This window comes from Tinamus guttatus, unplaced genomic scaffold (assembly GCF_059628265.1).
Source record: "Tinamus guttatus ecotype Peru unplaced genomic scaffold, ASM5962826v1 Tinamus_guttatus_pri_ptg000242l, whole genome shotgun sequence".
Classification (NCBI taxonomy): Eukaryota; Metazoa; Chordata; class Aves; order Tinamiformes; family Tinamidae; genus Tinamus; species Tinamus guttatus.
The window spans coordinates 3,237,860-3,264,113 of NW_028288776.1; the positions used below are offsets into that span (position 1 = coordinate 3,237,860).

General features: G+C 39.2%; 1 protein-coding gene across 14 annotated transcripts in view; it reads right to left on the reverse strand.

The window, feature by feature from the left end:
* The window catches only part of ADGRL2 (adhesion G protein-coupled receptor L2), a 121,183-nt gene extending 101,287 nt beyond the window's left edge, over positions 1-19,896 (reverse strand). For 10 of the 14 annotated variants that reach the window (XM_088526029.1, XM_088526028.1, XM_010213222.2 and 7 more), the window contains exon 1: positions 19,724-19,896. In XM_088526029.1, the coding sequence (XP_088382155.1) occupies positions 19,724-19,796 (73 nt within the window). In that variant the 5' untranslated portion in view covers positions 19,797-19,896. The remainder of the gene's footprint in view (positions 1-19,723) is intronic. The other 4 variants (XM_088526032.1, XM_088526038.1, XM_010213227.2 and 1 more) reach the window with 1 other exon arrangement.
* Positions 19,897-26,254: the final 6,358 nt, after the last annotated feature.

Below are 26,254 nucleotides of genomic sequence, written 5' to 3' on the forward strand. Positions count from 1 at the left end.
TACAATGGAAGAAGAAATAATGTTACAGTAGCCTACCACATGTTGAAATTAGCACCGATTTTACTCCATGGAAATTAAATCCACCTATAAAAACTGATAATACCTCAAAACTATAAACAGGGGAATACTTATAAAATCAAATCCAACCTGGGTTCTATTTTTCTCCTTAAATAAAAAGGGTCATAAAAATCTCTCATTTCCTCCCCAAAGCAAGAGAAAAATATCATGGGCTCTATCCTTCAATTTGTCTTTGAATATCCTGTTGCACTGGGAAAATTTGATTCTCCAACTACAATCTGGGTTTAAAATGACTGAGTCTGTATTTCCAAATGGCAGGAACAAGCATCACCCCCCCACACACACACACACAAAACCCCAAAACAAATCAAAAAAGGCAACCCCAAGAAACAACAGTTAATTTTTCATCTTTGCAGCTCCTCCCTTGTTTTGGTGAGGCCGGGATCAGCCCCGCTGCGCGTAGCTCATCAGGGTTCAGACCATGCTTCTGTAGGGAAACAGGTCCCCGGGTGCAGGAGGAAAGTAGGACTTAGTTTTCTAAGCAGCTATGCTGGCTTATTTTAATTGCAACTGAGTATAACCTTAATTGTCTATTACTCTCAGTGGTAGGAGGATTTGTTAATTTAATTAATAGTTGAAATATAGAAAAAGCAACAAGTATGACTAATTCTCCATAACAGCCACTTATTTGCCTTTTCCTTCTAATATTATCAGCACAGGCGTGCAAGGTAATTTACACTAGCAGAGATGACCTTTTCAAAACGAAGGAGAAAGTGTGAGACAGGGTAGGGAAAGGAGATGAAAGATGATGCCAGCACTGCAGTCATTTTATGTTAAAGGCTCTGCTTATATGCGTAATTCATACTGCTGAAGTCAGAATAATTTGAGAGCTTAGTTTTCAACAGCCTGTACAAATGGTGTGTTTTGTTTCAGGAAACGTCTCCTTCACTGAAGTACTGGTAACATGTATATGATTATGTCAAAATAAAAGTGACAATTTTAAAAGGCTTTGAAGCCTTGGTTTTAAAAATATGTACACCTCAGTGATTGTTTTCTTTTACTACTTTGATGTCAATTATTTTCAGTTTTACTGATACGTATTGCTGTTTCACCCAGGTTCTTTCCTAACTAATTGCTCAAATGGTGTTAACGAGAGAAACTCACTTTGCAAAGAGATTGGAAAAAAAAAAAAAACTTCATAGTAATCTCTAAGAATTTTGTTTTGCTTTTGTCACTTTTTTGAAATACAGAGCAAGTGTTACGACATGTGTACCACAACAGTAGGGGCCCTATGTCAAAATACTTTAAGGGTTCAAGCACAGTCCAGATGCACAATACGGTGTTAAATTTGTTTCAGTGGGGTCTTAAATAGGCAAAGATGACATGAGGAAAAAAAAATGTATCTATGGAAGACGTTAAAATGATAAGAAAAAAACACCCGATCTTAAATACTTCTACCCTTTGCAGAAAGGTGGTGACACACTTCTCACCTTTGCAAAATGAAAGGAATCATGAGACAGTTTAATTCTTTCATATTTCGACAATGCTAGCTATGCTTAGAGACTGCAGTTAAAATTTCTTGCCCGAAACTTCATTCCTGTGACTCAGATCCAAGTCCCAACAAGCACCTAGGCTGATAGTTCTGAGATAACTCACAGATCAAGTTTCTAGGCTAAATTAACATGTCCCTCTACTACGCACTTAAGGCTGAGAAAGGTGAACTGAATTTCGTTAGGAAAATCTGGAAAGTGCTGTTTCAATTGGCAGGGAAATAGAGGAGCAGAGTGGGAGGAAGAGACTTCCAGCTGAAAAACTTTACAGTTGTAATTCCAAGCCTTTCTGAAAATCCACACTCCTACTGGATGAAGGGAGAAAAGTCACAAGCACAGGCATTAAAGAATGTGCTCTCATCTTGACTGGCCACTTAACCAACATTATCTTGAATGACTTGATACTTGTGGAAGATTAAAATTTACCCCAAAGGGATACACTGCAAGAAAGGGATTAACAAGAAGTAACTTCTAAAAACTTTTTTTTCCCCTCCTTGTGGACAAGCCAGAAATAAAGAACAACAGCTGAAGGGGAAATTAGAAAGAAAATGAAACTCCTTAAGATGATAAGGAGTTGAGAGGGTTTAGATCTCTCATGAGATTATTGTGGCTAACAACCCAATAGCTATTCAAGGAGATGCAAGATACGTGCTCCCATTTTTAACTCCTTACAGGATCAGCAATTCTGATGCCGACCAGATACAAGCCAGAAAACAGATTCCAGGCAGGCATTTTGCTTGTTGTGCTAATTTTCTTGTTTTTGCTCTTTCTTTAAAAGCATTCTGTGGTCACGACCAAGTGATTTTCTGCACTGATCCTATTTGAGCACACCCCTGTGCGGCGAGAAACCTGCGGTGGCAACTGCCGGCTTTTCTCACCATCTCCCGAAGAGGCTCAGTTTCACAGAGAAGTAACTAGGAAGTCTGATACTGTGTTTGTTTTCTCGTTATTATAGAGGCCCCTGTGAGGAAATACATAGAGCTCGTTAGGAAGGTCTCTCCTGGGCACAATTACTCAGACTGAAAGGTCTCTGCCTTTCCTGCCTATGGAGCCTTTTCCCCCCTCACTGCTGTGACTTGCTGCCACCAGCCTCTCACCACAGGCCACGGGCGCAGGGAGCCTCTTCCCTTCCCTTTCTTTCCCTTCCTGTTCCTTCCTTAGCACTCCAGAGCACTGCTCCCCAAGCCAACTCCAGCAACCACGAGGAGACTTCTGCTCCTCAGACATCCCCAACTCTCCCTTGCAAGGGTTGTTGGCTACCATTTAAAAAAAAAAAAAAACAAAAAAAAAAACAAGTGCTGCTTGGTCTGCTTCTTGATTACAAGATTGGGAACAGTTATGAAAGAAAGAAAGGAAAAAAAAAAAAAAGTAACATTTTAGAATCTGCTTCCCAAGGAAATCCACCCTGGCTCTTCCGCTATCTTGGCTCATAGTTAGGTATTCAAGTTCCTCCCCCCGCCGCAGTCCAAGTTGCTGCTGAGCGACTTGGAGCTAAGTTTCTTCTGTTCTTGGTTCAAGATGGAGTCAGTGCCCCTAGGGCAGCTCTCAGGGCTCCTTCTTAGCTCCCTCCCTGCAAAGGGCGATTTCTGGGTCTCCTACCACACATCTCTTATTTCTACCTCAAGAGTAGCCCTTCCAGCTATGGCTGCCAAAATTCATATCCTCTCCCCCCTCCCCCCCACAAGCACACACTTTCTGCAGTAAAAATTATTAAAAAAACAAAGGAAAAGGAAAAGGAAAATATAAGCAATAGGACACCACTCTCCTTGCGATGGGGAATTAGTTTTTTTTGAAACTGAGATTCAAGCTTTACTATAATGTATAATTCCATATTATATCTTTGGAAGCATTCAGTCTATACACAGCTTACTTATTACACAGCACCTATATTTTAGTCTTTTATGTGGGCCCCATGCAACATATAATACAGCTAACATCCAGAATGCCTTTTCCAAATTACTGCTGTTATTGCTTTGTATCAGTTTAGGAGTTTAGTCAACACAAAATGCAGTTCCTTCCAACTGAATCGTTGGCAAAAACACCCAACTTGCCAGGGCTGTATGTGCCATGGGATTGCAGCAATTCAAATTCTTTGTTCAGATTCAGATCCATTAAACTCCAATAACAGAAAATACACTAATGTGAATCATGAAAGAACACAGTTTATGTTTCTTAAATTATAGCATTTTTTTCAAACTATTTAAAATATTTCCTACACCACTCCCCTCCAATTGGATCTACTACCTTGTGGGTAGATCTGCGTTCTTCAGGATACATGAAAAATGGTATGCCTTAGCATTAGGAGCTATGGATAATCAAATCACAAGAATATACTTGTGGATAATAACTACGCTTAGAATTAGAAATGGAACTGAACTGCTCCCTAATGTGTTTAAATACTTTTTTTTTTGATGCTGACATGCCTTTAAAATAATAGAGAAAATTAAATGTTGACAACAGAAAGTATCATTATGATGAAAATAATAATGGAATTATTTTTTTCTATAGCTCAACCTTTATCTCTTTCTGTATCTATATATTCTTTAAAAATAGTGAGTATAATCTTAATGCTAAAAAGTTGGTCCAGAAGAAATGCACATTCTATAAAAACAAACAAAATAAATCTATCTTGTAAATAATTACTATATTGTAATTACACAGCATTGTTCCCACAGTACTACATTTATACTATCTCTAATTTTGAATTATAGGATATGGGAATGGCATTTGTTGTATAAGATACATTTTGAGACTTTATCAGAACAACTTTTTCAGCATTTTTAGGGATTACATTTCAGTACAGTATTATAATAAATTTCACTCAAAATCACTTAAGGTTTTTCCCAGTGAAAAAAAATCATGAAGAAATTTTCAATTTGCCTTTTTAAAGGCACATTTTTCTACTGCATGATTTGAAAAGGGAATGAGAAAACAGAATTTTGTGAAAGTCTCCAGTTTTCTCAGAGTTCAGTTCGGTTCTGCATGATCAAACGCTGTTGAGCTCATAAATCTTACAGTAAAACTTATGAAACGGCTACGACAAATCTCAGAAAGGCAAGAATTGGCTGATCTGACTTCTCACTCAAGCTATTAGAGGATGAAAAGATCAGTTTCCCAGATGTCTATTCATGCCTGGACTGGGGAGCCTATTATAATGAAAATCAGAGTTAAAAGGTCTGGAGCCTTACTTGGCCTGAAGGTATTCTCTGAAAATCCTGTTTTTCCTGGTCTAGGAGTCACCTGAAGAAGTGACCCCTTTAACAAGGTAAAGGAATTCCTCAGAGGCCCCGGATAAATTCCTGGCTGGGAGATGCTATATAGTCTTTGCCATTTATCCATTTCCCTTGGTTTAAAAACTTCACACAGAAATAAGAGCTAAGAAAAAAAAAAGCTACTGTTGTCTATGACTAGGCATCTAGATTTTAGGCACCTACCATGCAGATAAAATGCCTAATGGCATCTATACACTTTTGATAACCTCCCCAAACCTAAAGCATATACAAAGTATGAAGCTATTGCCTGTGACTCTAAGCAGCCTTAAAAATCAGTCTTAAAAAATCAGCCTCTTGGAACATACAACTGAAGACTTCACAGAAACTAGGCCAAAGGCAGATGAAGAAAGCAGTTCCAAAATAAATTTAATCCAGCATGAAACTGTATGGAGAAAGGGGCAGATATTCCCCGCTGATGCCCCGCTCAACACGGCAGGGGAAGCAGCCTGGGTCATGGGGCAGGAGCCTGTGGAGCACCAGTGCGGCTGTCATATTCCAAACAAACCCCTGTCTTCAGGAGTTAGCTGAATAATATTTTATGTCCAAGCTCAGACAAAGACTTAAATCTGAGGGAACTGCCCGGGAAAGCTCTTTAGAAAGTTAGCTGTCCAGAGCTTGCTAAACTGCTGCCTACAAGCTCAGTGGCAGAAAACAATAGAGATTAAGCACGGGGAGAAAGTTTAAATTAATTTGAGGGAGCTTGATCCAATTATTCTGAACATTTATTTCGTTTTAGGTTGGCACTACCAGAAACATGTATTGCCAATAGTTTAGCTTCACAAACTAACCTATTCCATTAAAACTAGATCTAACTCATTAGATCAAAACCTATACATTGATTTTTTAAGGCAGTCTAATTTGTACTGGGTAACTGCATGCTCAAGTATTATTCAAGACTCAATCCCCTAAAGACTGCATATCCAGTTTTCCCACATCTCAGATACAGAAAGGAGACTTCTTTTTTCTTACTATCCTTTCAGTAGTTGCTGAGGTTTTAGTCAGAAATGTTCACTTATGAATATGTATTTTATGCAACAGATGCCAGAGGAAATGACTTGACAGAATGTGAATTAATTTATTTTTTAAATAAAGTTTCTTTTAACACCCTTGTAGTTTGAGAGGAAAAGGCTCCTGAATCCTCATCAGGGTTCCAGCATTTGCTCCCTTTATAATTTTGGGCAAGTAACTTGACCTTTTGGCCCGCGATTTATTCATCTATAAAATGAAAAAAACATTAACATAGCAGCCCTAGAAGTCAACTGTTCCCAAAGTGTTCTCAAGACTTAAGTGCTACGGAGAGTTAACGCTGTGCTTTGCTTTAGTGCATGCTTTTCCTAAGCATTTGTACTAGTGACTTTTTTTTCTTCTGAATTTTTCTAGGATAGTTACATATTTTTTTTTTCCCTAATGAAGAAGTTTACTTACAACCAGTTTGCTAATACAAGACCAAGCTTTTGAAGGCAGTTCTCCTTCAAGGGACAATTCTTAGCAAGTGCTGTATTTTCTAAAGATTTTTAAAGCACCTAATTCTCAACAACTGAAATGGAATTTATCACCTAGCATATTTGGAAAACTACCCCTAGTGCCAGGCTTTCATCGTGCATTATTTAGAGTTATTAATTAGTTTGATGAATTTCACTTCTATACAGAGTGGTATGTACATGGCTTTTTTTGTTGTTGAAACACATCATCATCATTTTTTCCTCAATAGAATCCCTATATATATATATATATATATATATAAAAATAAATAACAGAAGAAATGAATGAAAGGAAGACAGATATGGGTGTGTTTTCATAGAACCATATGCGAATTAATCTTGGAAACAGGCTCGAGGACTGAAACTGTCAAATATCTTTCAGATCAATTCATTTTTTTAAATAGATAAATTATCATGTTATAGACATAGTCATCTGAACTAAACACTAGCACATCAAGACATGTCACGTCTTTCCCAGTCTAGTTAAAAATTCTTATTAATTTGCTGGGTTCTGTAATTATTAACTACATAGTAAAATATTCACTAACTCTTCCTAACCTGTTTTAAAACGTGCATCATTAGTGCACATTTTTTTTATCAAGATTCTGAATTCTGATCCAAGTTTATGACTTCAAAGGAAAGGGACTGTCACATCAGCTTTGTTTTGTTTTGTGTCTCTTTGCTAATGAGTTGCTTTATGCTCCTGAATGCCAGGAAATATTAACTTGGAAATGGGAGGCAAGAACAAAAGGAGCCATGGAGGCGCACCTACTAATAAAATTTTCGTGGGTACACACATATAACTGACATGCTCAAGTGAATGTCACAAATTTTAAACTACAGAGAATGCCTGAGAAAGAAAACTAACCCTTATGAGAAGAGGAGAAAAATGCATGGGGAAATCAGAGAAATGGATGCCACAGTCACGCAAAGTAAGGGACATATATATTCTATAAGTGGAATTAAAGAAACCTAAACAGGCAATTAAGTGACATCAATATTTCTGAAGATTTTTAGATGCGTTTGAATAAATAACAGGTACAGTGAAGCATAATTTAGCTGTCTGGATTACTGGATTATGAATTAAAAGGTTCCTTTTAATGTTCCATACTCAAAGAACAGTTTAATAGTCATATTTAAGTGTAAGATTGTAATATGAATTCTTAAGGAATGAAAAAAATTATCTATTCTCTTAGTGATTAAGTCTAGCCCAAAAAAGAGCATGTAAGGCAAATGCTTCAGCAAGCCTGCCTTTTTGTACAAATGACAGATCAAAGTGGCATTGCTAAAGTTATGTAATCCTGTTAAACTGGCTCCTGACAAAGGAGCACTGAAAGACAATTCAGAAAGTGTGTAGTGTTTAAGAAAGGGGCACTATTTAATCTAACTTGGACTTTTTCACAGAACTCTTCCTGGTATGTGCATACTTTGCTTTCTCCTGAAGTCACAGGTCAGGACAATTTTATCTGTATCTGTTATTATATACATATATATATATGCATATATATGTGTATATATATGCACACACACCCCTCCATATAAATATAGTAATATACATACACACACTTTGTACTGAAGCTTTACTTTAAATAGCAGGCTTTCACTTTTCACACTGGAAAAATCAATAAAGATAGAAAACTCGTCAGTTCTTCATTGAAGACAAAGAAAAAAAGAGAGAAAAACAAAACAAAAGAGAAAGAAACAGATAAATGGAGATGTGTTTTCTTACAAGTTCTGCACCCTGTCCTGTCACCACGTGACCACCTGCAATCCTGCACTGCCCAGGCAGGTGTTCAAGAACACCTGGCTAAGCCCTTTGCCCAAGGACTCGGTACTGCAGATAAGGGATAATTAGCAAATGAAGCTACTCGGAGCTCTCCTCCTTCAGCATTAAGTCCAGAGCTGCAGCAGCAAGCTGGCACCTGGTAAAGGGAAACACTAGATGTGATCATTTCAATTTACACATTCAGCACAACAGCCCATATGCTTGTCAATGTGAAAGTGTCAGTGATAGCAGAGATACCCTAAGAAGATGCTCTGCTGAAATGCTGACATGAGATTTTTATGTATGAAACAGACCCTCTCCTCTGGACCATCTGTAACTTCCTCCATTTGTCACAGGGCACATGTTAGCCATAAAAAAATTGTTTAAAAAAAAAAAAAAAAAAAAAGAATCCTGACTTTAAAGAGAAAATTGTAAGTCTTTGAACACCCATAAAGAGAGAATATATACCCAAGTATCACTCATGTGAACATACTATTTGCTCAGCAAGAAGAAAAATCTGCTGAGCAGGAGAAGTTTGCTGCAATTGGATGTAACAAAATTTATAACTGTACCATAAAATTAAAGAAAAGTATCTGGCGCTATGATTTTTATGACTATATAAAGTTAACCAAAATGCTGCAGAATATGAAAGTATCCTTGACTCCACGGCATATATTTCTGTGCCAGAGCTCTGTACACATCCTAAACTTAACGGGTGTTTTTCCAATGATGTCATAATGCGAAAATCCTTAAGTATAACAAAAGTAGGAAGTCTGCGAGAGAAGTGATGGGTTTGCTGATTTAGGGGGAGGACCAATTAAAGATAAGGAAGACAATGCAGTGAAGATAAGTATTTCCTCTCACAGCCAATGTTTGGGAGATAGTGAGTAATGCAAAGGATCAGAAAGAGGAGGATGGAGAGCACAGAGGGAGAGAAACAGGATGACAAAGTTTACAAGGCAGTGCTGCCATTCACTGTACTCAAAACGATCTGGAAATGAGCTGAAAAGAGAGCAATGGGTAAGTCTGCTGACACAGAAGTGTAGTTAGAAAGCCAAGCCTAAACAAGACAAAAGGAGCTTTACCGTCACTGTAATGTGTTCAAAGGCCTAGAGAGGTAACTTAGGATATAAAGAGAAGTATTTAACTGAGAAAGAAGGCTAGAAAAAAATCAAGGCACAATGATGCAACTTTCAGTCTCTTTAAAAGGGCACACAATCTTAAAATTATTGTCTGATAATTCAAATCCCTAAAATGTTTTTAGAAGAACGGGCTTAATTGGGAACTTAGTATTTCGGAAAAATCTTAAGGGCAGGAATTCAATGTAGCTCTCCTGGGTCTACCCAACGGCACCCAGCGCCTCCACCTGCACAGGGCCTGGTCACCCACCTGCAGCTCAGCCAGGACAGCGGGTGCCACCGTCACCTTCCGCAGCCCTGCAGGGACGGGCACCCACCGCCCGCCCCGGGCTGCGAGGGCAGCGCTGCTTCCACAAACCTCCCACCGTAATTGAATCGTCACACGCTCACTTTGGAAAAATGAGCGCCTGGCACACGGAAGCTGTGCACATCTCCACATGCTCCAGAGACTCTCCTAAATAACTTGTCAGCAGTGCTAAGTGAAAGTTTGCAGTGCTAATACGTTAACACCAGACACACGAGCAAAACACGCATTTTCCATGGAAAACCAAAATTTGGAGAGATGCGCGTGAACTGATTTTGTTAAATCTTTTTACAAAAAGTATTTATTTGGTATCCAGTTTAGAAATTTCTGTTCCACCAACAAGGTGTGTTCTGACCACATGCTTCATATGCCCCCCCCCCTAAAAAAAAAAAAAAAAAAAAAAAAAGCGTAAAAGTCTTACTTTGACCTCATTAGAGCTACTTAAGGTTCAAGCTCCAAGTAAAACAGACAGAAAGAAACTGGAGGGCTTCTCTAAAAACCGATGAAAATAAGGTCTAGATATATTCAAATGGCTTGGGCAAATCTGACAGCTCTAAAAACAGACTGATCAGTTAGGGTTGCAGAAATGCTACTGTGCTGTCTGTTCTCCTGAGTCAGCAGGATAACCATTCTTGTAACCTTCAAAGCTCTGGCTGTTGATGCCAAAAATGGGAGTGTGAAAAGCCCAGGGAAAAAAATAGGCATTCAACGCCCAGGGATGTTACTTTGTCATCATCAAAAGCAGGCATCTAACTATGCTGCAGATCTAATTGAGGAGACGGGACTTTATTTACAAATATACAGAGAATAAAATTTCATCGGAAAAGATATTGAAGAAGTGTTACGAAAAGATTTTCTTTTTTTAAATACCTTAATTTCAGTTTAAACTATGCAGGTAATTTGTTCAAAAATTAATTCCCAATGAAGAGTGTATATTTGTGTGGTAATACAGATGGAAATTGATTCCAGACACTCTTCTTTCCAATACCTCCTTCATCTCCAATTCCCCCAGGTTGTCTAAAGATGTGGCATAATTGAGGATTATTTTCACGGAACAGTAATTTTAAACATATGGGATATCCAAGATGAGAGCCATGAATTTAAGAATACCATCATGCCTAAAACATGAATATCATGCAGTAAACATCGTGCATGTGTTTTACTTATTTAAATGGTTAATTGGTCTACAGATATATATTATTAACCTTTTCAATTATTAATTTTTTAGATAACAGGGTTCTGGGAAAAGTCACACCATGAAGACCAATCCATGGTACCATAAAAATGCCAATTACCTCTTTAGAGATAGATCTGTTATAATACTCATGATAATCACTTACTTGTAAGCTATTCACTATTGCAATTCAAATAATAAAATATACATTATTAAGATATAAACAAGTTGCATAAAATTTCTTCTCTGATGAGGAAAAACTCCAGTAATGTACTTCCCTCATGTTATTTCTTCAGTGTGTCATTGGAAACAATTCATTGGGCCTTATCAGACAAGAGTTTCAATTTTCTATCATTCCATTTTAACCTGCCTAATCAGTTGAACAAAAGTACTTTATGTAAAATGATTCCTTTAGTTGCCTTAGCTACAAATCCCTCCAGTACTGTATAATTGAAATCTACTCACGTAAGTTAGCAATAATTAGGACCCCAAATTAAGCCAAACACAAAGTTAATTCAAATAGTCAGCTGCTGTCATTTAAGTGGTTAGAGTTTTATTGTTGCTTAACATCTTTGAATGCTTTTAAACACACTTTTTTCTTCCATCACTATCTGATCCATTACACTAAATCAAAATAGGATCAAAAGCATAAATTTTGACCAAGTGATGATCAATTGCACCTTGACCAAAGCCTTTTCTCAGTAAAGTTTTTCCTTATTACTCTGAGTGCATCTTTTTTTAAAATTTAAATCAGCCAATTAAAAAAAATGGAATTAAAAAGAAGGGAAGCAGTGTAGGATTTGTGGGAAGTTAAGCATCACTGAATACATCATAAATGGCATTAATACAGTAACAGCAGCAAACTTTTAAAAGCAAAAATTCAGCAAGTTTCTCTTCATGCTGTAACAAAAACCTGTTGTAAATGGAAGGCAACACAGAAATGCTGTTAGATATGGACACAACAGATTCATGAGCTAGAAAATAACGCATCAAATAGATTAGGTTGCCTGTTATAGCGGTAACTGTTGCCAGGAGTGAGCCAAAATTCTGCCAATTTAACAGGGCAAAATTCGAAATAATATATAGCAAATCGTTACATTGTTTTATATAACAAATAATTGTTATATTAATAGATTAAAATGCTAATGGTCAATAAAAACAGTTATCTATATGCATTTCTCAACAGCTCTTCTGTCAAGCACTTAAGTTGACATTGCAGAGCATAACACCATATATTATAAATCTTTCAAGACAGCTTACATATGGATAACTTCCAGAATTGGGTACCCTGAATGTTTTTTTTTTTTTTTAAATGGTTTTTAAGCAAATGCACACACACTTAAGTCTTAAAGACTACAAACCAAAAACCATGCAAGGTACAAAATTATTGATTACTGAGCAAGACCAGTAACAAACTAAAACATTGCTGGACTACACCAACTAAACCAACACTTCACACACAATAAACTATGCTGATTTTTTTTTTCCAGCTGGTACATTAATACATGAAATGATGCTTTGTGGGCTCTATCCATCTTTATGGATAATGATCAACGCTGCAAACCACCCATTTGCCCTCTAGTACTTTCCATGCTTCACTCTTCATGCATACCAACTTCATCTGTTGCAAATTAAATGATGCAAAAGTGTAAGCAGCAAACTGGCCCTTTTTGTTTAGTGAAAGCATATTTATATTGAAGCCACTAAAGAGTATAATCAGTTCTAAATGGCCACAAAACCACGTTTTTCCAATGGCCTTACAATGGGCCACGTTAACAACAACGCAGAGTAAACTAACTTTATTCTTAAAGTAAAATTTTATAACGAAAATCAATATATATATTAAAGGCAATCTGCAAGTCTAAATTAGAGAAAAGAATTGGGACAGCTCAGTGGGGAGAAAGGGGAGATAATAACATGAAACTCTAGGAAGGAAGGTTAAGTTGCACGCCCGGTCCAGCAGGACCAGCGGCTGCCAAGCAGACTGAAGCTGGCTAGGAAAAGGATTACAACAGGGCTGACACAAAATAGGGCAGAAGGCTTGAGGAAAAAAAAAAAAAAAAAAAAAAAAAAACCACCACCCACCCACTAACTTTCTCTTTGTGTTTTCAGTTGGAAACACAGCAGACCAAGAGTCTCTGGGCAGGGTGTCAAGTTCCTACCGGGTTCCTTAAATGAGTTACTGAACTGAAATAGGAAAATTCCTCAGACAGCACCTTGCATTAATGGGGCTTTTGGCTGGGATGGAAGAAACCTCCCCAGCTCCCGAGGGAGACACGAACCACCCTGGCGAGGGGACGACAAACGCGAGCTCGGCTGCTCGTCAAGATCTGCCACAAACCTCGCTCGCGCTGTAACCAACAGCCCAAGTCGCGGGGTCTCTGCGGGCTGCTCACACGTAGGTGTTGCTCAGGCAACAGATGACAAAAATTCCACTTGCTTCCCAACCAGGCTGCCCCACACGTTTTACTCACGGAGAAAACAAGTGATTATTACACCAGCATAAATCAAGACAGGAAGGAGGAGGAAATATTCGCAGCCTTCTGGGCTAGTTCGAGCTCGCGGGAAAGGAAAAGGGACTCTCCCTGCCATGGCAAACACATGCAGGGACATTTAACCAGCCGTCTCAGCGTCACCAGGGCACAGATGAATTCATCCCTGCAGCTGAGCAAAGGACCCACCAACTGTGCTAACATTTATACAACTCTATTTTTCCAGACCATGAAATGAAGCCAAGTGTTGCTTTAGGAAAAGAAAGGGTAGCTCTATGAATGAAGTTTTAGAACTCGGAAGTTAGTAAAATAAAAAGTTGCCGTGTGATTTTACCAACATAAATACTATGTAAGATATTAAGCACAAGAAAATTATTCAAAAATTTTACTATATGCATGTTTTCCCTCCCTGCCTCCTTTCCTTGTTTTTGTTTATTTGGAGAGAACATAATACAATAAACTCTGAAAGTGTATTATCAAAGTACAAAGTCATATAATAATAAAAAAATCACAGAAGGAGCAACAATCAGTATTTGTCCAGCAAACTAGCACTAATGAGCAAATATGATGCTAATTAGCTACTGTGGAAGGCTGATTTTTAAGTGCCTCTTGTATTAAGGTTGCTTTACAGTCATGTACAACTGCACAGCAGCATGGTGGGAGCTCCTGTATTTATGAAGATAGCATGGACAGTCAGCAAGCCAGACACCTCCATGTGCCCACAAGCTTTACCTTCCTGTTCCTTGCAGCGCACTGCCTGGAAACCCACCATAAACACACAAGTGACACATACAAGAAACCTGCATTTTGCACAGGTTCATGGTGGTGATACATTTGTCTTGAATGCACTTACTGTTATTAAGATATCTACCCTTTAGGCAGACAAATAGCCTAAAATTGTTTCTCTTTACAGTTTACTCACATAGTTATACCAGGAACATCAATGGATCTACTTTCAAGAATAAAATCCCTTATATGCTTGCAGGACATGGCAAAGCATATTAAATGTAAAATTATTCTGCTTTAATTATTATTTTATAATCTGATCATTAATGGCAACAAATGTATTAAGAAACCACTGCTGAGGCATTCACTGATATCAGATGCTTCAGGCACTTATATTGCCATTTTCTACTAAGACATGAAAGTATTATATAACAAAGTTGATGTTGTTAAAAACTGCATAAAATACCTTATTATTAAGAAAAAAAAGCATGCTTCTACTTAACAGAAAACAGAAATCAAAATGAGTAAAAATAAAAATAATTTTAATAAAAATAAATAATACATTTCCTGTATTTAGTAATAGAGCACTAATGAAGCTTTTTAAAGGATATCTATGGCCAAACTCTGCTATGTCTTCCTGGAAAGGTACCTTAGAGTAATAAACTAATCTAAAATACATCCAGATTTGTGTTTAATAAAAGAAAAGCCCCTTAGGCAACTGTGTCAGCCCAGGTTAGTTTAAAGTTAATTCAATTCAATCTCCTTACAGTGGTCAGCTCTGCAACTTGCCCACCGACACTGAACAGGGATGTCACAGCAAGAGACGGGAGACGGAAGTAAAAGCGTGGAGGGCTCTGAAAATGCAACATCTGCCCCTTTGCAGCAGCACAGCTCTTCTACCACGTTTATGATTTATACATCTGAACAGAGAGGTTCAGAGGATGCAGAAATCTCTGCTTCACCAAGAGGAACATTTTTAAGCAAACGACTAAGACAACAGCATACGAGAATTCTAATACTGTTATTCATCTTCAAGCAATTACACATGTATACTTAAAAAAAAATACATATTTACATTTGTTCAAATTCTAAGACTCTTACCCTAACCTTCCCTAGAAGGTTCTCACAGTAATTTTATTACAGTATTTTAAATTGCTCTTTACATGTCTGGATCATAAGACTCCTCCTTCCCTTTGCTGTTTCTCCTACATTTTCAAATAGCAATTTCTTTTTGTTTTCAGAAAATACAATCTTGTAGCACAGAATCCTGCAGCTCTTATTGCTCAGTGAATACGCAAAAGGATACTCACTACCAGCATGTTAAAAAAAAAATCTGGCTTTCCAGAGAGTCTGTCACTCTCTATTAGCTGGAAATGCACTTGAAAAGTTTAACAGATATTTTTCCTTAAGATGAAATTTGATGTCATTGTTTAGATCAGTCTCCTTTTTAAAAGATATTTTGGGCCTATAGGCCCCTCAGAAAAGGCCCAAATTAGAGGTGGCCCAAATAAGTACACACCAGCATATTCCAGTGAAAGATGTCATAGTATTCCAGGAAAAAACAGGACTCCAAGCAACAACTGCTTTCTATGGAAATCTAACTTCTTTCACTTATTTTTGTCTGCATAATCTGAGTTATGCATGTAAAAGAACTATTTGGAAAAGAAATCATAGGATATATTGGAATTAGGCTACAGAAATGCAGGTGATTTCCGAGCGGCAGGGCCCGGCTCGCTCGGCTGCCCCGATTACGCTCCCGGATGGCGTGTGACCTCCGTCAAACCAAGAAGTTGCTACCAACTGCAGCGTCTCATACAGCTTCCACTGTGATAAATTCCCCAGCTAGAAATTAAATTAACGTTCCTATTTGCTCTTGCATGACTCTGTAATGGCTTTCACCCCTCGCAGAACTTAAATCCACTAATTAACAGAAGTTGATCTCTTCTCAAGTCCAACAGACAAGATTTTTGAATTTTTACACCAGGCAAAGTCCTGCTAATGCCTCCTCATAAATGTGTATGAAAACTGGCTTGCTTTGATAGTTTGTTGACTGCCTGTGACATGTGCTGGGATGCTCAAGCTCCAAGGAGCTTTATAGGAGTGTAAAGGCTTAAAGACGCTAGAAATACTGAATACTTCTGAAGTGGCTTGATTTTTTTTGATGCTTAGAAAAAGACAATTAAACATATAACAAAAGCAAGATGCTTCCTCCTATGGACAAAGTGTAGATAGTGATTCATATAAGATTAATTAAAATTATATTAAGCCTTGATTAAATAAAATGTAACCGAAGGACACATTTTCGAGGCTTCTCAAACACTCTTGCTTCTAAAGAACACAAGAGAATAAAAAACAAAATGCATTTAGAGCTAGAAGAAGAGGTGGATGTTGTATGGAGGATACAGAACATCAAAATATCACAATTGTAGAGAACAATCTTAATCAGAATGTTTAGCTCAGATTTTTTTCATATGCATATGAGTGTATCTGTCTTAACTTGTTTAAAGGGAAAGCAATAGTATGTATAATAAGCTTTTAATTCCACTTTGCTATGGAAACAAGGCATGTATAATCCCACACTCCCACTTTCTGCATTCTCTCAAATAATTTTTAACTTGTTGGATGATTTCACCTAATCAAAAGGAGTGCAGAGAAGAAGATAGATGTGGTATCAAAAGCAATTCTCTTCAGATGTTATTAGGAAATTGCTAAGAGGAGGGACTCGGCAAGTGCTCTGAACAGGACAACATGTAGACCCGTGTGCAGGGCCACACAAAGGGCCAAGCCACAGGCCCGATCCCTCTCATCAGGCAGCAGCTGTGGGCAGCAGCAGCACTTTGGGGCTTTTCCAAGCCTCTCCTCAACCATACTGACCTGCTGGGGATCACTGTAGCAGACAAACAGCCTAACTCGGTGCCTTTTTCCTCCCGGCCACCAACAGGCACCCCTCCAGCCTCCCTGTGCCTGAGGGTTGAGATGCTTCAGAAGCAGCTGCACTAGGGCTGCCCCATCCACAAAGGGAGACCTTCCATAACCAAAGACACGATTCCTATCCGGACAGGTGACAGCAAAATGAAATTAAAGCTTTTCCAAAATTGTGTCTGCTTGCTAATCCCCTGGTGAGTTAAGCTACTGTGATGGTAATGAAGTCTTTATCTTGATTAGAAAACGTTTCGTTATTTGGACTAATGAACTACTGAACTACTCGTCCCCACCTGTTTCCTAACTGCACAGAACAGTGTTTAGCCAGGCTTCATCTCCCCCACCAACACCCTGTATACGCACCTAAGGCTGCTATAACAAACCTATGATCCAAGTAAGAGAACTAGGGTTTTTCTTATTTCTAGCAAAAGTCGGATGCTCTTATTCTAACCTTTGTTCACGTTCATACTTCCAGGCATGAAGTGCTACTAAAGCACGTTACACTTGGCATCTCTTATTAGTGAGGCAGAAGGCAATGTAATCTTGTGAGAAGGTGTAATAATGTGGTATTCATTTTGCTTCTGTGGCTGGAAGCCAACTCTATATTAATATTCATTTCCAGTATACAGAGCCACAATATTTCATTTATTTTAAGAATTTACAATTAATTTGGTATGATTCTGTTATCTGCTCCCAATTTCCTTCCCTGTTTCTTTTAGCTGAAAAAGCAACTCCTGTATAGACTTAAAAATAAATAAATAAATAAATTCACAATTGAAGCATCAGAAGATTGCTACTGGCTACTAACAGCAGGAAAAATAGGGACAGAACAAAATGAACTTGAAATATTACAAATGACAATGAAAATTAGCTTTCTGCAAATGGCAAAAATTCAATCTGCAGAAGTTCTCAGCTGACTTCTTCCTTTCCAAACTCAGCAAATAGTCTTTGCAACCTCTGGTTTGCTACAGTAACCAAAACAGAGAAAATAACAGTTTTTCACCTGCTTCACCTGTTTTCTACCACTGCATACTACTAAACTGCAAGTACTGTGGTGAAACCTGGTAAAACCTACCAGCTAGAGGGATTTTAAGCAATAACATAGAAAATCCTTTATTATTTCAAAGCTTCAGAAAATCCATAAAGGGGAAAGCCCATTTCCTACACCTTTGCTTTAATCTAGTGCAATCACTTTTGCAACATAATAACTTATGTATAAAAACAGAGTTAACTATGTAAAATGTGCAAGTCCAGTAAATATGCATTTATCTTCCCTAGCTACAGAAAGAGCTGAAAAACATTTCATCTCCCTGCTGTTGGGAGTTAGTTCCATACAAAAATGAAATTCTACTCAAAGACCATAGACATGACAAGTCAAGGGAGCCACCACTACAGCATCTAAAAAAATCAAAAATCACCATCTAACAAGACTGTAGGGGATCTGTAGTGTTCCTTGGGAAGGAAATCTACTTATACTATCCTTGCAAACAGCTTTGAAGGGGATGTGTGTGGGGGGGAATTGTGAAAGCTCTTTATGTGAAACAAGACTTCCCAACGTTCACAAACCTTCAAGGAAGGCTCCTAGCACGCACGCCCCCACGTACACAAGCGAGTAACATATTTATTTCAGCACAGCTTGTCTGTCAGTTCGAAACACACCCAAGTTACCTAGAATAGATACTTAGAGAATTATACCATGAACATGCAGGTCTTACACAATATTTAAATCTTTAAATTCTGGTCAGAAATTCAGCCTTTTTGAGGGGGAAGGGGGACTAGATTTTTTTGTTTGCATGGGCTTGGGGAAAGGAGGGAGGAAGGAAACCAGTATATTTCCTGAATTATCTCTAAACCTTAGAACCCAAAGAATTTCTACAGTGTAAGGTATGCATCCATTTTAAAAGACAGCAAGGTAACATTACAAAAGCACCACACCAAGAAGCATATATACTACATACCAATTACTGAATAATGTAAGAAGTCATGGCAGTCCTATTTTATTGCCAAACCAGTCATTTCACCTGAAATCTAGTCAACTAAAATGATTACACCCAGAAATGGCCTCAAGTTCTCTATAAATATTTCTAATTAAAAATTAATAAACCATGTCCTGATCATTCCTTCATGCTTCTGTCTCACAATATGAGTTAGAAAGACCACAAGAACAGCTGGGGAACAACTAACTGAATACAGTGCTATTTATAGAGAAAAAGCAGATAAAGAATAGATGATAATTATTTTTGAAAGGTTTCTTTCTTCTTAATTTCTTTAATTTAAGGGATATTTAAAATACTTTATTTAATAGAAGCGAATTATTTTTGCCTTTTTTTTTTATAGAGCAATTTTTTTGGAGTAGGTGCTATTCTTGTATGCAGAGTTTTATTTCCTGAAATTTAGTGTGTACTGTTCCGATCTTAATGAAGTGTTTGCAGTACTATTTTCAGCCAGCCAAATAAGAAATGCAAAACAGATATTTCAACTGCACTTTTTAGTTATTTTATGTCACATTTGACACAGCTATACATTTCTTACGAATGGCTGCACATTGAAAGTGAAAGAAATAAATAGGAAGAGTCCAGAAATATGCTACCTATGGCTAAAAGGTATCAATATAGTTACTCCAGTTGCCGGAATACTGCATTTCAGTTCGAATGTGACATGCAGCATCAAATATATTTTCTTTTTTATTTATTTATTTTTTACTAAAAAGAATTAGAAGCTTGTAATTAAAATCTAGAATGATAGATTCTTCTGGCTTGACACCCTAAAACTTAATCATGGAACACACCTTTTTAAATTAATTGCGCGGATCACACATTTCATCTCTGAAAGTTGAAGTTAAAATATATATATATATACACACACACACACACATCTTACCTTCTGTACACTGCAGGAAGCCGATAGTGAGCAGAAACCAAAAACTTTGCATTCTGCAACCAGAAGACACCATTATTGATCCCTGTAAGAGTTTTCTTTGTATTCCTTAATGAATCCAGTTATAAAAGCTCAGCATCATCGAAACCAGTGGTCTGCATTATTCATCTTCATACCTGGAGAAACAGAGGATTTGGGAAAGAAAAGAAATAACAATGTCCATCAGTAGCTGAACACCAATAATTTGAAATACCAAATTTCATTTGATAAGAGGACAGAAAATTTTAATTAAACAAATGACAGTGCACCTGCATTATGGCTAGGAATTTGGCAGGTATGTGAGATTCAATCTCTCAGGGTCAACGACTATTAAACAGGATGCCAAAGAGCGATACATGCTAAAGTTGAAACCACAAATGTGACTGAAGTACATGCACTAAGACCCATGCAGACACGCAAGAACAGTTCCAATGAGTTTAAGAAAACGGGCTTGCAGACAGCGAGGTTTTATGCTAGCTTTTCCCACTCCTCAAAGCGTGTGCTGCAGTAAAATTAAATCTAGGACACGCGGGTGCGTCCTCGCAGCTGACACGAGGCAGAGGCGGAGCGGAGCCGCGCGCGGGGACGCAGCCGCTCGTGCCACCGCCTGCGGGCTTCTTCCTCCGACCCTCTTCCTCCTCCAACCCTCCGCTCAGGCAAGAAGCGGCAACAGCAGCTTTGACAACCAAAGTGGCTCTTGCTGAGGAAGCCCTGTCCGTGTGACTGCACAGGCCGGGTGTTTCTCCACAATAAACCCCTTCTGAGGAAGGGAGATAAGCGCAACAAATGATGCTCGACGACGGCCCTTGGCTCCTGACAAGATCTGTCTCTGACTGACAAATATTAACTGCTCCTGCAAACTATGTACCAACAAAAGACTTATTAAAGCTATCATTTGCATTTAAGGAATAAAATTACAGCGATAGAGTTTACAGTGACAGCGGAGAGCTCCCGTCAGCTCCTGCCTCACGCTCTCCCGGCCAGCCGCGTACCTGCCCGCGGGCTCTCCCCGAGCCCTGCGCGAGCTGCAGCAGGTTTCACCTCCGACTGCTAAAGCTCGAGAAGTCAGAGGAAAACGAATGTCAGGAGAAGCAAGTTTTAAGTACACAGATGGCTCTATGTACTGCAGAAATGTGCAGCAGCTTCAGAAGAACGGCTCTGAGAACGTGATGCAGCGACGGAGCAGAAGAGCTGTGTTCTGCCTTACGTCTACCTGCTGTTCTCAACCGCCACGAAAGGGACGTGCAGATGAATTTGAAACAGTTGAAATTAACATTATTTTATAAACATATAGGAGTAACTACGCTGCAAGAGAGACTGGAAAGATATTTATAGAATATAGGATATTCTATATATAAATCTTGCTGTCATTCTGAGAGGTTCACTTGTGAGTCTTATGAGTACTGTAGCATGTTTAGGACTTGAAATATATATATGTATATATATATATCATTTTGCCAAACATAATTGGAAACAACAAAAAGCATAGCGTCACAGGCAACAAAATTCTACATGTATGTTTTTTTGAGAAGTAGAAAAAATAACTCCTTTTATGCTAATCAATGTTAATATTAGTCAACGGTAAGTTTGTTTCCTGAGCACATGGACAACATCCAGACTGACAGGCATCTTTCATTGACAAAACAGAGACTGGAATTAACAAAAAAATTTACAAAACTGGTTCTCTGGCTCCAAATGAGGGTAAGATGACTGCGGCAGAAAGGGACATAACTACTCAAGTAGGCAGCTTCATTTGGCTCTCCTTTAAGGGCAGTGATGCCACTTCACCGCAGGCATCCTTCTTCGCGATGCAAACTTGCTTGCAATTTCACTTAGAGGAAAACAAAAGAGCCCCCACATCTGAGGCCAACGGAGTTTATTTGTACATTAGAAACAACCTCTTTTCCTCCAATTTGCAGTTGCACACAGCTGCTGTTCGGCCACGGGTGCTCTCATCCCCGCGCACGGCGCTCGCGGGGCACCGGGAGGCAGCGCGGGCACAGACCCAGCTGCCTGGGGCAAGGGACGTGCCCACGGTTTGGCAGCAGGCACTGCTGCTGCTGCAGGGCTGCCCAGCAGCAGGCACCGAGAGATGCCTGCATTGGATCCCTAGATCGTTGACAATGGGCTGGGTATGTTTTGCAACTGGAAAAAAAAGTCTAAAAATCTACAAAGAATTCACTGCATGCAGCAGAAATTACAGTTGCTAAAAAGCTCCTGCTGAGTAAAGAAGCAAAAATTGTCACCATGATAGCTAAAAAGAAACCCCTAGAGATAGTTCCGCTAAAAGCTTGGGGAAAGCCTGGGTTCATCTTTCACCTGTAGCACCCAAAGGGAAAAAATCATAAAACTATTCCACAGACACTACGGACTAATCAGCATAATTTCAGTAAGCAATCAGAATAATCCAGGAGAATAGATGAGGAACAATAATGGCTAAAAGTAAAATTAAGGCAGCCTTCTGATTGTTCCCAGTCTGTCCCGAGGATTTTGGCTTCCTGAGACTCAGATTTTGTGACTCTTTATTTCCATAACATATTGCTGCATACCTGCACACCCAGATTTTCAGACATCTTGCTTCACCTTCAAGTTCACAGTAACCTTTAGCAACCGTAATCTTGTTGCTTGTTTTTTTGGGGACAGGGAGGAGTTTTAGAAAAAAATAAAAAAATACATACACACAGAGAGAGGAAGAGAGAGATTGAGAGTGAACGTGCATGAGAACGCACATTTCTTGGGATAGCTAACATCTCTCTAGGAAAAAAACTACCAAACTTGCAACATTTTTCCCCTTTAATAAAGTAAGGCTTGCTGATCTTGTGAACTGTCTTACTTTATCCATTCTAATGACAAAACACAGTTTCTGAAAGATTATTGATGTTTTTGATACCAAAACCAGAAACTATTCAATTAATGATAAATGCAAAATGTACTTAGGTTAAATATAAGTACTTTGTGCAATATATTGTTTTCTCTATATTGCCGCAGCCTACAGACGTAGGATTCAATGCAGCCTACTGCAAATTAATTAGATTAATAAAAATAACATAACAACGTTCTACTGTGTTATGAGTAACACATGTTTTTTTAAAAAAAAACGTGTTTGAAAATTGATGCAATAGGTTTGGGGTTTAATTGTTTTCTCCCCAACAGCACAAATTAAGAGCTTTTCAGCGAAGAACTATTCAAGCAACCTCCACACTTCATGTACCGCCAAATAAAAGAGCACGACAGCTCTGAACCAACTGCTCACTAGCATAACAAGATTAACCCCGAGACGTTGTCCAGACCTGGGCTGGAGCCAGGGAACCCTTTAGCTGTAGACATGAGACGTTGCCATCTCTCCTGCCTTCCCCACCATGCAGCTGCATCAGAGATACGGAGACAGTCGTTGCAATCTCGCAACGACGACAAAATCCCAATCCAAACAGCAGTGCCGGCTAAAGCCATATTAAGTTACTTCTCTGTAAACAGAAAAAGGAGATGATGGCAAGAGACTGCCCTGCACAAATGCTTTATTTCCCCTCAGACCTCAGTAAACCTTTCCACAGCGTCCCATGGTGCTTAGGCTGTAGGTGGGACAGGGAGAACCTCCCTGGAGCCCAGAGGGGCTGCTTGAATTTCAGAGTGCAGTAAAAGCTGCCCAGAAAACTCCCGTTGTAACTTAAACTCCTGCCTCTGAGCCATGCTGCGGTCTCCAGCAGAGAAAAAGCTGCTGGAAACCAGGCGCTTCACCTGGCTAAGCCTCTGTGCTCACGTGCTGCTAAAGGGACAAGATCGGCCGATACGACGGCTGCTCCCGTGGCTGAACAACCTGCTCAACTCTCCCAGGGTTTTGTTTTCGACAGCCAAACCAGGGCCCTGAGAGCTTCATGACATCAGAAGTAGCATGTCCAAGGTCCAAGAGCCATCTCTTCCCTCAGAGCCCATCCAGCTTTTCAGTCAATTAAAAACAAGCAGAAAGCACAGGTTTTCTTTTATTTTTTCCCCCCTTTCTTCCTTTTTTCTCCAACCTCCCCCCCCCCGCCTTTTTTTTTTCTTTCTTTTCTTTTCTTTTTTTTTTTTTTTTTTTTTTTTTAAATCTGGGCAAGAATGTTTGTCGCTTTCTAAAAGTCTTCCTCCTACTAATGCTGATGTATTTTACAACACAGCACTTATTTCCCAAATCATCCTAGAAACAGCAGAAAGCACTTGCAACCTTAGCTAGACTTTAACATCTCTATTACACAAATAAAAGCAACGCCAGCTTCACAGGCCGGAGCAGTGCGGTACAGAGATGTAAAGAATATTGGTCGTAATTGCATACCCAGTACGCTCTGATGGAGCTAGCAGAACCCTGGCAATCTTCCTTATAAATCCTACATGACCTGCCTTGCCATACATGCAGCACCCCCACTGCCTTTCATAACCCGGTTTATGAAACTAAGTAATTCTGTAATATATCTGAGATGCTCTGCAGAGGAAAGGAGGGGGAAGAGTCGGCAAGGGTGAGCAGATACATATTCATACAATATAAAAGGCTACTTAGTCTCCAGAGAAATCATGTGTCCACGTGCCTTCCCATCATGAGCCTTTCCCAGTAAAAAAAAAATAAAAATAAAAAGGAGACAGCTACACTTCCTATGATCAATAAACATACAAGATTCAATTAATGCAGCATGAATAGTAAAAGCTTCTAATCCGCACCGGTAAAATCTCAGAATGAGACTTAGTATCATCTATGATCTGAGATACACAGATCTACATGTCTGCAATGAGAGCACCAGGTCTAGTTTTCAACATTTACTTTTATCTTTAGATGCAACCAGTGAGTTATTTCTAAATCCTGAATGATTATTCACAAATTGATTAACATTAATAATCTTCCATTAGTGCTACAGCACCAGCCTGTATAAAGTCTTCAGAGTTATAAGACCTTACCGAAAAACTGAAGACGAGCAAGACGGCTGCTGTTTAGCAGGCATCTTTCAACTACTTCTGGTAAACAATCAATGCCTAATCTGTCTCAATTAAACAAGTTGCCCACTGCAAGAAGAAAGGAAAGGCTAAATCTGCTCTATCTAAAACTGGTTAACAAAGACTTACGTTCCATTAAAAGCAATCCAATACTAAAAGCATACCCCAGAGTATTATCTTCAATTCTGCATTCAACAGTCCCCATTAATTAACATCTTGAACATTGGATTACTAACCCAAATCACCTCTTTCCAAATGGTGCAGAAGGACTGGAGTAGCCGGGAAGTAAGTAACACAATAAGATGATGACGTGACCAAGGTCATCCAATCTTACTGCCCAATAAAAGTGTGATTTCTATGCATTCATCTGCTTTCTGCTCTGAAGTGACACATCGATGCTTTAGCAAGCTTGAAACAGCATGGGATACATGCGTACCTAAATTTTGAATAATCACAAAAATGTGCCCCCCTGCTCTGGATTCCTGCTCATCAGTAGGGTGGATTATTCAAAACGCAAGGGCTACCTAGCGAAGACATGACATTAAACAGTGTAGTGACACTGTTTTAACAGCGTAGCATTACAATTTAGTCCATGAGCACACAGCAGCTCAGTGGTCTATCTCAATCATTCACAGAGAAAATAAATAGGCTATCACAGAAAAAGATGGAGATTTTCATCCCTCGCGCGCGCTGCGATGCAGCCCAGCCTCCTCCAGCTCCGCGCCCGACGGGCTAGCTCAGCCCCTTCTCGTTAGCACAGGGTAGAGCTGGGACGCTCTGGGGAGCTCTCATTCAGTAAGTCCAGAGCAAACCCCTGCTCACACGAATAAGGACAGGCATGCTCCTTCTGCCAAGCCTGAATTCCTCCCTATTGCCTTTGCTAAATGCTCCAAAAAGGAAACTCCTTGCTCTTCAATGAAGGAGGGGTTGGTAGGGGTGTCACTCCTTACTCTTCACACATTTCCTCCTTTTCACTGAGCTTGACAGTTCCACCACAAACGGGTGCAACAACTCTAAGAGCGAAGGCAAAACCTTCCTAGTGCTTCTGCCCTCTGTGCCGCCAAACCCCTCAGTCTCTTAATGATAAATCCCTGGTACCCAAAGCGTGAAGAAGGGGCAGCGACGCTGCAAGGCGATTGCAGGCGCTAGCAGCCCCTTGCTGGGTGCGTTGCGCGTGCCGAGCGTGCCGCAAGCTGAGGCCGGCTGCCGCACTCTGCACCACCCGGCAGGCAAACAGCTCTCGTTCCCAAGCCTACCTGGGAAAGGTTTTATGAACATCAAAAATAAACAAGTAATGAATAGCTATAAAATGCACACACACACGCGCAACCACACGACAAAGTGAAAGAAGCAATCTCACAGCTGAAGAAAATTCAAGAGCTTTTCAGGCTTCTCACAAAAAAGAAATCCTCAAAATAATCTATTTATATTAATAGGTATCATTGCTTTTCCCCTTGAAAAGCCACAAGACAAGCACCGACCAAAGACACTGCAGTCTTGCACGACAGCAAACTCTCTGCTGACAGCCTTGACAGGGCT